Here is a 15,936-nt window from a genome sequence, read left to right on the forward strand (position 1 = left end):
TTTAAGTTGAAAGGTAATAGAATTATCAGACATGTGACTTAGAGTAGAAACTGCACAGTGCTGTGCATTTGAATATAGATCATTAACAAATTATAATTTGAAATTATTGGAAGCATTTATAAAAATATCAGCTATGTCTAGCTATTCATTGTACAATAGTTAATATTTACGCGAATTTTACTCATTTGCTCTGTATAGCAGGATCAGAAACACAAATCTATGCACAGTTTAACTTATAAACTCAATCTGTCTTCTTTCAGCTTCAAGATGTTATCCATTATCGTTATTCTAATAACTTCACTAACCAACATTCACGCTATTTAATTAAACTGAAATGTATCCAAGCACTTAAAAAAGAATATGCATAATAACCAGCACTACAAAACAGGAGAGTTAAGTCCAAAATATTAATCTTAAATTATATGAAGACGGAGATTGTGTGCTTCATTCTTACAAAAATGATATTGCCATATCAGATTTAAATCCCTGGAAAGATGATTAAGACTCAGCTGTATATTTGCATATCACCTTTTACTTGTTAAAGCACATTTATGCCTATTATCTCTTTTGAGACTCACAATAGCCAGGGATTTTTATCATTCGATTTTTGGAAAGTAGCAAACTAGCTGAGGGTGACTGGGGTTAAGAGAGTTGCACAAGGATTGGCTGAACTGACTAAGAAGGAAGTTGAAAGGACCACGTGTATCCTAACTGCTAGTCCCACGTTTGCCTCACCTACACCCCACAGAGAGTCCTCCACGAAATCAGTGCTCACACACCAGTTTTATGATTCTATAGCTGCTCTAGAGAGTGAAGTGTTGGCAGTCAAGAGCATCCTCATGCTTCAGAAATATTATGGGAGCCATAATGCATATTATATAAGTGTATACTGCTGTTATATTGATTTTTTCTCACATTAATAGTAATACTGAGCATATAATGTGAGTAAGTCTCATTAGACCCAGTGCATAAATGAGGAAACTGAAAGACACTTAAGGATAAGTGATATGAAAGGAAGCATTAGCAGATAAAATAGATGTTCCAACTGTACTCTTTCTACGCCTACATAAAACGTGCCTTTCTGATTCCTTTAAAAGCAATTTCATGACACTAGCCTTGTTGGCTCCATTTCTACCAAAAATATAAAACAAATAAAGTCAAATTTCATTGATCTGAAATGTGTGTGTGTGGGGGGGTCTAGTAATTAAAAGTACCACTCTTACTTCCATGATACACTCAAAACCATATAGTACAAATATTTAAATTTTACACAAATTGATGGTCCTGTTAAAGTTCTGGCTGTGAAAACAGACTGTTTTGATGATGATTATTTCCAACTTCCGAAAGTTTACTTAATGTCTTTAGGAGGATGTGCACTGTAGCAGAAACACCAGAAACCTATAAACACGTCGGATTCCTTAATTTTACCTAGCCACGTGATCTTGTATAAGTTACTCAAATTCTTGGGTTTTTAGATCCTTCATCAGTTAAAATTTAATTCTAACTGCCAAATCTTTGATTCTGAACTGCAGGTTGAAATTAGACCCAGCAACCTCATAATTTGTATAATTTCATTCTCCCCTGATTACCTTTGCCGTTCCTGCTGGCCTAACATGTGAATACAGATTTAATAAAAGCCTTACACATTTAAATGAAGATATTTCTCTTATGATATTTCCATTCGAGTCTTTTGTCTGTTGATTTGTGATTATCCAGTATACTAAAGTGAAAATAACCTTGACTAGGAATCAAGAGACATAGGTTCTATTCTGGGCTCCGACAGAAAACGTTCATTTAACTTTGGTGAACTACAACGCCTTTAGGTATAAAGAATAAGTATAAAGATATACATCCCGCCTACCTTCTGAAAACGATGTAAAAAAATAAGTTGAATCTTGAGTTCTGAACAAGCGAGGTTACAAGAGAATACTGAACAGCACAAACAACACTGATGCATTTCTGCTTTACCTGATGGGGAGATGTGCCGCCAAGAAATGGAAGGCTCTGGTTTCCCAGTGGCCAAACAAGTGAGGGTGACATTGGTTCCTTCATTGATGGTCATATCACTTGAGATGTCATATATCTTCGGAGGAACTGAAATGGCAAAACATGCAGTGGTCAGAAAGAAATATATAAAATTCTGTTGAACTCCACGATATCATGCAATAAAGCTGTGGTGGTGAAATGTACCTATGGCCTATGGTCATCCTCTAAAAGATAGATTCTCTAGATCCTCAGGACCCTCCTAGAGATTTTGTTTGTTGGTTGGTTTTATTTACTCTAATTTTTAGATATTAAATATTTCATGATAAATAAAATATTTAATAATTGTTTGAATATTGCTTAAATTAAATTTTTATTGCGAATTCTTTGCGTTAAGTAAACTAGAATATAGCCATCTGTCTGTTCCCGCCATGCATCTTCAGTATAATGATGGTTTTCCTGTTGAAATGATTAAATAAAAATGGAAATCTGGAAGAAACTTAAAATAGCAGAGCAGTTATGCCTACATGCTGATTTAATTGCTAAATGAGATAAAACATATACAGAATTGAGAGGTAAGAATTTCAGAGTCACAAAGGCATTTGGGGCCTCAACTTTCCATCTGCCAAACAGCAGGGCTGGACTTTCTCAGCATTTATGTTCTAAGGAACTCAAGTTCTAAGGGCTGTGACAGGTGTGTTCACTATGAGTTTTCTTGTCAGTAATGGCTGGAAAACACTGGTTAAAACAGGTTTCTTCACTTCAGGATTTCTTAAAACATTTGCTATAGCCTTTTGCACTAGAAATCTCCAAGAGTGAAAGGGAAAATATTGTATTGTGTTTTTACCCAATTTATTAGATTATGGAAGCTTTTAGTACAGAGCATTTGATGAAATTAGTGATCATGGAATACACTTTGGGAATGCTGGATAGGAAAATCCCTACATTAACTTCCAGGATGAAAATGTCCATATTGTCTCAAATACTCAATGGTCTCATTTAATCCTTAAACAGCATGGGTATGAATCCTGTGTCCTCTAGTGGCTAGTTGTGTTATCCAGGGCAAGTTACTTAATCTATCATCTCAGCCTCAGTGTCTTCACCGGAAAGCTGGAGACAATAATAGCACAAACCCCATATAGCTGCTGTGATGATTAAATAAGTCAATATATGTTAAAGGACTTAGAAAAGTACCTGGCATCATTGTTAGCTATTCTTATTAGATGCCTTAAAACAAATATATAGTGTTTGAATTTAATTTCAGTGCTATTCTTTTCCCATGCCTTAAAATCGCTCTCAGAACTTCATCACTTTGGTACTGTATATGACTGGCCTGTGGTGTAAGTTTTGGTTTACTATATAAAAATTATAGTATGTTGAAGTTCCAGGTTAAAGATAAATAAACGGCAATTAGATACTTTGATAATTACTAGAAAAATATGCTTTTTTACTGTAATTCTTTTAATGGTTCCATTCTTAGAGTTTCTTTATGCAAGAGATTTGTTTTCACAGTTATTTAAAAAAACAGTAACTAAAATCTGTCATAAGGATAAATTAAATTACCTATACTTTGAATAACATCTTTGATTTTTTAATGTAACCAAATTCTTTTACAAGAAAATCTAGGATGATTTGATTACAAATATAAAATATTCAATTATATGTAACTGTTGCTATGACTGAGGAAAAGGCTTATTCCTAAGTGATATACCATTGTAACTGTTTCTAAATGACATACTTTAATTGGCATTTAAAACATATTATCATTAAACTCTTCAGTGAGCTCTTCTCAGGCAAATAAGAAAACAATAAGCCATTCCAAACAGAAGACTCTTTTTTTAGCTTAACTGAAACAGAACAGAAATAAAGACATTAAAATACCCTAGGAGTAAAGTAGAGAAAAATGTGCATGACTTACTGGTGAATAGAAGAGTTAATAAAAATAAACTTACAACATTAAACAAAAATATCATTTGGGTATGTGGATGTAGGTATAGGTTTGATATAGTAAACGATGAAGTATGTATATACATATGTATGTATACACACACACACACACACAAATACATGTATACCAATGCCCACGGTTAAATAAAATTATATATTACTTTCCTCCTTTACATAGAAGATATACACAGAGATCAGTCTAGTCTGCCTAGTTTATTCATATAGTTCAAACATACAACTGATTGAACTTTGGACAGAGGTGTGTATATCTAAGAGAAATGATGGAGTGCCATAAGACCATGCATTCCACCCTCTGCATTACATTATTTTGTCAATTCTATCTGATCTTAAAATAGTTTAGTTTCATCTTTACACATCTATGTATACTTACAGAGGTAAACTAATATTAAGCACAATATTTGACTTCACAGAGAAACAACCAACTCCCTTAGCAATAAACTTAGATTTGACATTTAACGATGGGAAATTGTGTGGTGGGGGAAGAGTGTTGAATTCCAGGTGTGACATGTCATCTCAGTGATTGCAATTGCCTCCTGGGGCCTCATAATTCAGGACATGCTACAGGGAAGAAACATCTGGAAAGAGGATGTTAGTAAGAAAAACTCCCTCTGGCAAGGCTCTTCTCACCAGAATGCATCACCTGTTGCCAGCAGATGCTGGGTGTAGAGAAGGCCAGTGAAATCCACACATGCTGCAGCTTGTGGAGGCAAAAAACAGGTGCTGCTTTGCTGAATATTCAAAGCTATTGCACATTCGGTTTAAGACTTCAAACTTTTACTGAGTATTATGGAGGGAACAATTCAGGACTCATAGGAAATGCAAAAATTTCAAAGCATAATCCTTGCCCTCAAGGAACTGAAAAGAGAGAGGTGGATAGGTGAGCAACTAAGAGAAGACAAATATTTTCCATGTTCTCCTTTCCCATTTTACACAAGTAACACACGTCTAATAGGAGTGCCTCCTGGGTTCACATCAGCAGAGATTAATTTTGTGTTGGTTTCTTTTGAAGTGAACAATGTAGGATAGTTTATGCACAAAGTTATTCACTGTGGTGCTATTTGCAACAGGAAAAAAACTATTAATAACCTCAATGTAGCACAATGGAAATGGAATATTGTCAGCTCTGCTTCCAGAATGAGGTATGGTACTGGAGAAGGATTTAGGATGATCCCAGAAAGCATCAGGCTAAGGGAAAAAGGAAGAGAAAAGGGAGGCTTCTACTTTGGCTGGCAGGAGCAGGGGAGAATGGTAATGTCTCAGGCGTCTTAAGACCATCTTGTTCTGGTAGCTGTCTCTGGGTTACAGTTTGTGTATAATGATGCACGCACACAGGTGGGAAGGACTCTATTGAGCTTCCTGAATGACACAGCACCATGTCTTATGGTATGTCCAATATTTATGCACTTGCATAGAAAACAGAAAAATGAGGAGAGTTAAAATAACTTACTATTCTAGATGTCTGTTCCTTTTCTGTACACCTTATTTCAGACTCCATCAAACCCTTTTCATTTAGAAATTTAACTTAAAAATAACTTGTTTAAAAAGGAGCAAATGTGTTCAATCAATTGAACAATTTTTAAGTTACTAAAAACCTACATATTTTAATAAGTATTTTGGATTCCTGTGCACATTAAGTATTTATGACCTAGAGCAGAGTAATAAATTAATAAGTCATTCATCTAAATGTAAACTTTAATTCACAGAAAATAATTATTTTAACATTATTATCACTGTCATCATCATCATGACACCATAAATAAAAACAATGAAAGGTAAAAGTTCTAGATTTCATACTAAATCACAGAATATCCCTCTCTTATTGGGACCATAATTGGGGATATACAAGACTTTACAACTGTGTTCCTAATTCATTGTTGTGTATCACCAATTACAGAGATTGAAGAACACTGGAAGCTTTCTGGACAACAGAGGTTGAAAGTGGATTTAAAGGCTGTGTTGGGGTAAAATGTTTTTAAAATTCTCATATACATTTAAAGAAATCACTCTTGGACCCTGAAATTAATAATGTGCTTTGCCTTTGATTATTCATGCACCTCAAATTCAACTACTACTTAGCACCTTGTCCTCATCTCCTATTCAGTTGAAGCCATGGTGAGGGGATGATGCATATTTAGATGTATCTATAGATTTAGATTCATGAAAGGTAATTTAAATCTCTTGCTAGTTTCATCTTCACCAAAAAATGATGCAATCTGACTGGCCCCAACCACCTTCTCCCATTTGCACCATCTATCAGTGTCCTCAGGCAGGGTATGGAGCAGTATCAGTAAGGAAAATCTCAGAATACACACTCAGGCCAAATACTAATGATTTCCACCCAGCCAACCATTTGGGATTACTCCCCACCATTTGCACTATGATGTGCAATTGAGTTTGTGAGTGGCCTCATGTGCCATTTTGATTTTTTTTACTTGTACATATTTTCTGATCTATATAAATAAGTTTTTGTTTGTTTAATAAGCAGCCTCCACAGATTTAACTTAAATTTCTTCCAAGAATCCATCTTGTAGTCTAGAACATAACCATTAAAAATTTCAGAAGTCAACCTAAGAATGACTAATCTGTACATCACAGGAATCATATTAGCACAGTGTTTTATTGTTTTAAAAGTCTGTGCAGGTGATTTTCATGAACAATAAATAGAACAGAGTTCACACCTAACCTTAGGTTGCATGAGACGTGAGGTTGGGTCACACATAATATTGAACACCTTTAGAGGATGTATTTGATGGTTTTCTTAACTGTAAATACAAGACATGGACCATTTGAATCTGGACAGTTGCATTGGCACACTAGAATCAATGACATGCCCCATCGAGTTCTTCAGACATAAGAGTACCTGAAAGACCACAGCACATACAAATCCACTTGGAGGCATTCTTTAGGCTGCCAGGGCTAAAAGATAGATGGAATATGTATTTAATCTGGCCTACAAACATTCACAGATTATTGAAAACATTGGTTCAGTATCTATCATAACCACAATGTTCTGGGCACAAAATCCACTTGCTTCCTTAGTCAGGGTGTAAAAATCACAGCAGTGTTTTATAGGCAAGTACACTGTGTGTCTTCCCATTAATTCTCTGAAGCTATGGGCTCATTAAAAAAAACCTTTAAAGGTTTTAATATATCCATTTGAATTATGCACACAATCACCAAATCTGTCCCTCAAGCACGTTCACAAGGCCAAACAAGAAATAAAATTAAAAAAAAGGTGATTCCATCTCTTTGGAGTCCTGCTTGACTCACTTCTCTCCGCAGTGACTTCCTTCACCCTAAAAACTCACCACAAAGAAGAAACATTGAAATGTGAATTTCTCAATGTTGAAAGGTTAAAATTTCATTCTAAAGCATTGTGTCACTGCTGACTTTGATCATCTTAAAGCAAGATAAATTTTTCTGGATATGAGTCTTGTTGAAATAACCATTTGCACCCACAACTGTCCCTTATCTGTAATCATCATCTTGTAGTTTCTTTGTCATAGTATTCCTTACAGCCTGTCATTGTCATTGGGCATTTACTTCTTTATTTGTTTATCGCCTGTCTCCTCTTCACAGAACATAAGCAAAGGCCTTAGGTGGGAACCTTGTTTACTTTACTCAACAGCATATCACCAGCACCTAGAAGAAGGCTGATGTATGGGGGATATTCAACAAATATTTGTTTTATTGTTATTTTATGTGCTGAGCTAATATTTCTTCAACTTCTTAATGAATATTTCCCGTAGAATTTCTTACCATTGCAGGAATGATATAATATCATTTCTGAGAATATAGTGAAAATGTAATTATAGTGCCAAGGGTCCTATGTGGCTTTTTTCAAGAATTCTTGGAGTTTGGGGATTTGATATTCTTTTTAACTCATTTAAAAGCATAGTATTTTCCTATTGCATTGCCTACTATAGTTTTTGCCATGCAAACCCAGAGAAATAATTGGATAATAATTATATAAATTTATTTTCAACAGAACAGGTTGTCATATCTTAGGCAGTACTGTGTGTATTTGTTAGAATATTGCTTTATTTGAGAAGTTACATAAATTTAGGGTCAAAGGGATTTGATTCTAAGAGTAGGTACATATTATTTCACAGACTTGGAGTCTGGGTTAGTTCGAATAACCTATATCTCTGAAGATTTTCCAAACTCCTTGAGTCAACAAGCTAGACATAACTATAAATCTTGGGAGAATTGGCTTTTTTTGCACTCCCATTTCTGGTAGTGGCTGGCAATATCAAAGAACAGTCTTCCTTTCCCTGGGCTGGCAGTTCTCTTTTCAGCCTTGGCGGGCCCCCAGGAAGGGAAAGCAGATCTCCGTTACATAACAAACCTCCTGGAAAAGGTGCTGTTCTCAAACTGAGAGAAGAAATTGTTACATTTTTTTTTTTTTCCTAAATTGGTTTGCTTGTGGGTGCTTGATGGTTTCCTGGTCTGCATCTAACTAGCAACACTGTTTTCTCCAGCTCATAGACTATAACTGACTTTTTGTAGTTCGTGACATTTCGGAGATTTCTATGGCTTCTCCCCTCATGCCATCGCTCAGAGAATGATAGGAGGAAAAAATACCCAAGTGTGACTTGTAAATGCAAACTTGCCAGATTCGTGAATTATCTACTGATGGACTATACTAGAACTACTTTTGGGGGCAAAGAATAGGTTGAGAAAAATGTATCTTTCAGACTTTGGTTTAAAGTTTGAATCATGTTGCTTAACTTACTGTTTTTCTTTTTTTGAAAACCTATGTACAAGTTTTTCTTAATCTACCATGTCCTTCAGGGGGTCAGCTATATAAAATGGCAAAACAGGGGCTGACCCTGTGGCCTAGTGGTTAAGTCCCATGTGCTCCGCTTTGCTGGCCCGGGTTCAGTTCCCATGTGCGGACCTACACCACTCATCGGCTGCCATGCTGTGGCAGTGCCTCACATACAAAGTAGAGGAAGACTGGCACAGATGTTAGCTCAGGGCAAATCTTCCTCAGTAAAAAAATAAAATGGCAAAACAGGCAGTGACCCATTTTAATCCATTCATCCATCCATCCATTCACTCATTCAACAAACTTTTATTGAGCACCAATTTGATTAGGGAGACTAATATTAAGGATCCATGTCTAAAGACTTAGAAAGACCTAACACTATTAATTGTAATATGGAGTCATAAATCCTACAAAGCAAATATTGTGCTACAAGGTGTTTTGGAAACGCAGAGTAGTAAATCTAACTCTGCCTAAGGAGTCAGAATGGAGGGGATACTGATATTCGATAAATCTTTATGAAACAGATATCATTTGAGTGGAATTTATGGTTAAAAACAGTCGTTTCCTCTACCCAGCTAATCACCAAGATAATCTGATGAGTTTTTACAATCCTGGGGTGGGAGAAGGGCTGACTCAGGAGATCCTAGACCAATAGATGTGGAGTGAGCTCCATAAACACTAATTTACAGGACTCCATAAACTGCTCTCTCCCATTTATTTAAAATCTCCACTGTAATTAGAGAGGCCTTCCTTTAGATCCTCAGAGCAGTTATTTGCCTTCAAGGTCCTAATATTAAATGCAGCTATCCCTAGAAGAGTTGGTGCCTTCATAGCTTGCATTTATTTTCATCCTTCCCGAGAGCAGCATGGTGGGTGTAGAGGGCTCCAGAGAGAGGGCTTCATACTGGAGGCAGAAAAGTGTCATGGGCAGCTTTTGCACTCCATGTTATTTTCCCTTGGGAAAGCTCAGAAGTGGTTCTGCATAGCAGTGAGCAAGACAATCAGCAATGAAGAGAAGAAAGTAAGCATCTGAGAGGGATAAATCTTAGAGGATATGGAATTATGGAAAAAATCAAAGTGGAAATAGCCTCCCTCTCTCTTCCTCTCCTTTACATCTTACCTTGACTACCTAATACATGGATTACGCATCAGTGGGATGAGAGAAAGAAAGTAATATCTAAACTTTAAGACAGATTTTCTCATTGAAGGAAGGCATAGGTATTTGCTAAATAGATTTTCTATGGCAAAAGAAATATATATAAATGTACATACACACATATGTATATAGGTTATATTAAGAAGGCTTAGTATACATGAGGGTTAAATGTGAGAAAAGAATAAAGGCTATTGGTTTAGAAAGGACAGGTTTGTGTAGCCTAACATTTATTTAATGATTTAAAATTTTTTGATTGAAGGCAACTTTCTCACTTGCTATATAAACATTTTGAAGGCAAAAATACAACATTGTTACACAAGAGTTTCAATATTTTGGACTGTAAAGATTTTTATTTCTGCTTCATTCTGGCTAGAGGATCAATAGCTGGCCCCTACACAAGAGTGTTTATACACCGGAGTGCAAATCCCTGCTGTACCTCAGGCTAGCTTCAGCTCCACTTACTTGCATGGTTCAAAGATATAAAATACTGCTTCAAATCAGGACCATAACAGCAGCTACCCCCTCAGGCGGCAGCAGGAGCAGCAGGAAGCCAGGGCGCACTTACAGCAGTGTCGTGTATCATAGGGAATGGACAATGCCTGCCTAATTCACCATCTCCCTAGGAGAAAATAGTTACAAATATACAGGAGGACACCACACCTGAAATAACTTAGAGCACACAGATGTAAGTGTACATACCTAATGAGGCAGAAGTCTTAAGGAGCAAACTTTGTATCTTCAAAATCTGCAGTCACAGTAACATTTTATTAAGAATTAACAATAGGCTTTTTCCTGGAAACAATTTGGCAGTATACTTTAAGAACTTTAAAAAGTTCCAGCTGAGTGAGCCAATGATTCCCCTTCCGGAAATTTATCTTAAGGAAAGCAGGTACTTTCTTTCAGTATAGTCACTCTTCCCATAAATCTGGTGGCCAGCTCCACTGTTCTGTTTGAAAATGTGCCAGCAAATGCCCTCTGGAATGGCCCGAGTTCAAAAAATGAACTTTTCTTGCCTCATCCTTGGCAGTGAACTATTCTCCACATAAACCAGAGGAAATAGCCCAGCTGTGTCATACTAGAACCCAGCTGCCTCCTCTGCAAACATTTCCTATAGCTAAAAGCTTGCTTTAGCGTTTTTTTAAAAACATGAGAGAGTCCAATGTCTACCCTTGGACTCATAGAGTTGTAATGTAACACCTGGATCCTGATTTCACGAGGTAAGCCTGTTCTGTTCAATATGAATTTTCCTTGTTAGGCTCAGGTTTCTATAAATGTGTTTTAGCAGATTTTTATATTAAAAGGCTACTATGCTGTTTTTTGTACTTGCAGAGAAGATGTGTCATTTGGCGCAATCAGAAAAATAATGCCTTCTCTGAAGTACTCTGGTTTCTTTGTTCTTTGTATATAATATTTATTTTCCTAATTATGAAGATAATACACACCTATTGAAAAGAATGTGGAAAAATATATAAAGAATGAAGAAGAAATCTCAAAATCACCTATTAGGTTGAAATATCTAAAATTGCCCTTTGTGAGGTTAAAAACAAAAGGCTATCGGCAATTTCATGTGATTCAATTTAATATAATCCCACCATTCAAAGAGAATCACTATTAGTAGTTTCATATATTTCATGTCAGTCTTTTTATGCACGTATTTTTACGTAAATTCCACGTGATCCAACAAGCTCACCAGGTAATTGTGCTTAAGCCTTGGCTGAAAATAAAGAGGGTCTCCTTCTTTAAGACATACATCCTCTAAGCTAGAAGGTAGTTGGAGAATGATTCAAAATAGACCATTGTGATTCTCTTCCTTTTCACTTTGGAAATATGTCTAACAAAAAGATACTTAAAGGAAAGGTTAGTATTTTTTGGACATTTGCTATGTGTAATGTACTGACAGCTTGATGACATTTTTTGGTTGGCAGGGGTGGGGTCTATCATGGGGCAGAGTTCTCTCTTTCTGGTCCCCAATTTCTTCTTTCACCTACTCACCTGCTTTTTTTGTTAGTTGGCTTATGTGGCAGTTTTATAACATGGCCCCAATTCTTTAACACTTCTTCCGTCACAAACAGCGTCTTTGTATTTCTCTCACCCCAGGTGAATTTGAGCAGGCACCTGGCTGCTTCAAATAACAGAGTTGGGGAAGAAGTAATGCTACGTGACTTCCAAGACTGGATCACTAAATGCCATTTGTCTCCTGCCCTGTTCTCTGGAACACTCACTCTTGAAGGTCCATGTTGCTATATAATTAATCTGACCACCCGGGAGCCCCCACGCTGGAGAGAACACCTGGAGACACCAGATGTGAACCCCACACAGAGAAGTTCTGAGACAATAGGAACAAAAAGAGAGCCTAGGAAGCACCCCAACTCTTCTAGGCCCTAACTGCTCAAGTCATCCCAGCAAGACTCCAAATATTGTGTCCAAATTGCAGTATTGTAAGTAAAATACATAACTGTAGTTGTTTAAAATCACCAAGTTTGAGTATAGTTTGAAAAAGAATAATGAAAATTGGAGGACTTACACTAACTGACTGCAAGACTCACTATTATGAAGCTACAACAAAGACAGTGGGGGCGTTGGCATCAAGATAGACAATGGAACAAAATAGAGACTCCAAAAATAGATGAGAAAACTTCCCCTGAGGATCAAAGCCCTGATTACTTATATTAAAAACTAAAATACCTAAAACAATGCCTAAGTGACATACACGAGTAATGCGGGTCAAGAGCAAATGTGCGTGTATACACTGTGAGTGATTGGGCCTGGTGGAGAGCACCAGTCTACAGAGGGCAGCTACTACTGATAATTTCCATTTAGAAAATGGAAGTCCACATTTGCCAGATCTTTAGACACAAAGTTTGCCATTTTTCGTACCATGAAAACGCATAAAAATATCTGTGGATTTACCCTGGCACCAACACAAATAATGCCATTATGGGAATTAGAAAAATTTGCCGTTTACTGAAGACACTTGATCATCATATGATGGACAACTGTCATAATATACAAATCCACATGGTCTATGAAAGTAAACAGTGCCCATATATTTACGTGTGTACAAAATCCTCACCATAAACTGCAAGCCGTGTGTGGTCTGGATTTGGTCATGGAGTCACAATGTTGCCATCTCTGCCCTACATCCTGACAAGCCTTCGGCCAGTTCATTTGCCTCGGAAGACTCCAGGAATTCATTTTCACATGATATTGCTTTGTTTCTTATGAAAGCTGTACTTTATCACACTAATGTGTGGTTGTTCTCCCATCATGGAATAACCATGTTTAGATTGTCAAAGTGACTAGAGTTCTGCCTTGGGAAATATTCTAAGAATAGGTGTTATTCACAAATTTAAATAATAAAACCATGATTCACATTAATATTTTGCTGTCCCCAAAAAACTTATCATTTACATTTTTTTAATCATCTTGTTTATTTATCTACTTTTCTCAAAGAAAATGCTTTATTTATGTCTTTTAAATGTAACAACCCAACGTTATCATGCAACTATATCCCAGGAGATCTCAGTACAGTCCTATGGTTACATGCACAAATTCTCTCTAAAATTGGGTTAAAAGGTAATTTGCCATGTTGCTGGCCCCTACATCATTAGTCACAGTGGCCTAAGTGCATTCTTTTATAATTCAATATCAAAGAAATTGCTTTCATGGCATTAACTATATTATATTCAAAATTGTATAAATTATTGAAATACTAAGCCTACTGCCAAGATATAAGACAATTCACATGGAAAAAGTTGCATTTTAAATTATTCATTGGGAAAAAAGTCAGTCTCTTGCCAGAAACTGTTTTATACTGGGGCTAGCTTCTGGGACTTACGTTTAAATATGAATCACAAAAACTCGGGAAATTTCAGATACTCATAATTCTCTTGGCTTTGAATAAGAGGTTTCTCTCTTTAACTCACGGATTTCCATCAAGTGGATTAAATATTATAAGTTGTCTTGTATCTAGGTTTATTCTAATGAGCACTTTCATTAGTAGGGAAAGTATTAATAGCTAATACCTAATAAGTCATGATAAAATGATATAGAAGATCCATATAAAAATACTGTAATTTGGTGACTTACATTCATTTAGTACTTTTGAGTACAATATAGAAACTATATAACCAATTAATTATATATATTACATATACACATGCACATACATAATATATATGCATATAAGTATGAAATATACATATATGTATATTTTTTATATAGTTGTTATATAGTATCTTGGATATGTGTGTATGTGTATCTTGTAACATCATTATGTGCCTTTGTTAATGCTGGAATATGGTAATAAAGGGGCAAATGTAATATGGGAAGGCTAACCTCAAAAAGTCTCTCTATACATGTTTGTACATTATTCATTTGGTTAGAAGATATTTATCACTTGCTATGCACCAGGGACTATGATAGGTACTAGTGATTTAAAATTTAATAAAACAGAATTGCTGCTTTTCAGTAGCTTACATATTATGGGAGGAAACAAACATTGAAATAAATTAAAATACAATTATATAAAGTTATATGAGAGATATATACATAAAATATTATGTAAATCTAAAGAGAAATCACCCAATCCAGACAGAGATGGAAGGATGGTGATGGAGATACGAAAATAATTTGTGGAATAATATGTTGTAACTATCTAAATAGAGAAGTGCATTCCAAGTAGAGTGAGACGTAAGGGAAGACACAGAGTCGGGAAACTTCAGGAGCCATTCACAAACCATGTATTCATCACTGTGGTTGCAATAGTTGACTGAACTATTTGGCTGGTCACAGCTAAAATTATTCCCTCTATTCACTTTTTTTTTTTTGTGAGGAAGATCAGCTCTGAGCTAACATCCATGCCAATCCTCCTCTTTTTGCTGAGGAAGACTGGCCCTGGGCTAACATCTGTGCCCATCTTCCTCCACTTTATATGGGACGCCGCCACAGCATGGCCTGACAAGCGGTGCATCAGTGCACGCCCGGGATCCGAACCCGGGCCACCAGCAGCAGAGTGCACGCACTTAACCACTACACCATGGGGCCGGCCCCCCTCTATTCACTTTTAAGCCATGAACAAATTTCTTTTTTTTCTACATATTTCTGGAGAACTCATAGGAATGCAGGAACTATTTTATATTGATCCCTGAGTACTTTACAGGATTATATTTACTACATAGTAAGTGCTCAGAAAGTGTTGAATTAGAGTGTTTTCATCAGATCTAAATGTTCTTTATTTGGAGAGTTAGTTTTAACATATTCATTAAAAAATCATTCTCCCTCAAATTAATTACTACATTCTGAGGAATGAAAATATTTTATCACTTCTCCTTTTTGAATTAAAAAACATTATGAATAAACTACTCCCTGGGGTATTAAGTAATAAACATTGGCTTATTTTAGTTCCTCCAACATACTAGGTGTGTAGCATATTTTCATATCCCAGTTGAAAAGTATCATTTACTTTTATTTTGGGTTTCCAGATAATATCATGTTACATTTGTAAAAACTTAAAAATATGGGTAAGACTAAAATGTATATTCCCTCAGGCACACGCGTTCTGTAACTACCTCTCCTACCTGCCGAACTTTTTTGTTTTGCACACTCCAGTCTCATCACTTGGCAAATCCTCCAAAAATAAGCCAAATCTTCTCCTCTTTCTGAAAGTTAGAAAACTCAAATAATCTACCCAATAAACATTAACTCTTCTATTCTATATTTTTGCCTATACCTACCCATCACGAGTATTTATTCTTTTTTCACAGCTACTACTATACCAGAAGGGTTAGAAAGTATATCTGAATTTTTGATTTGAGGGTTGAAAGAAATGAAGGGTAAAACTTAGCCATGTCAAAATAACCAAATTCACCTTTCGGGTAGGTTAACTAGCTTAGTAGATAAAGAGAATTCTCTGAACATATTGAGTGTATATAGATTTCAGGAGTCATTTACAGCTGTTAATGATAGTTGAAGCAATAAAATGCAGACGTATGGAGGAATCCTCTCTGGTTAAGCCACTACAACCAGTGTTGGTGGGTGGATTCACGTCAGTATGAAG

General features: G+C 36.1%; 1 protein-coding gene across 1 annotated transcript in view; it reads right to left on the reverse strand.

Moving 5' to 3' along the window:
• Positions 1-15,936, reverse strand: part of NEGR1 (neuronal growth regulator 1) — a 473,734-nt gene that overhangs the window by 338,751 nt on the left and 119,047 nt on the right. The window contains exon 3 of the mRNA XM_058540322.1: positions 1,969-2,094. Coding sequence (XP_058396305.1) covers positions 1,969-2,094 — 126 coding nt within the window. The remainder of the gene's footprint in view (positions 1-1,968; positions 2,095-15,936) is intronic.

The sequence above is a fragment of the Diceros bicornis genome, chromosome 4 (genome assembly GCF_020826845.1).
Source record: "Diceros bicornis minor isolate mBicDic1 chromosome 4, mDicBic1.mat.cur, whole genome shotgun sequence".
NCBI classification, from domain to species: domain Eukaryota; kingdom Metazoa; phylum Chordata; class Mammalia; order Perissodactyla; family Rhinocerotidae; genus Diceros; species Diceros bicornis.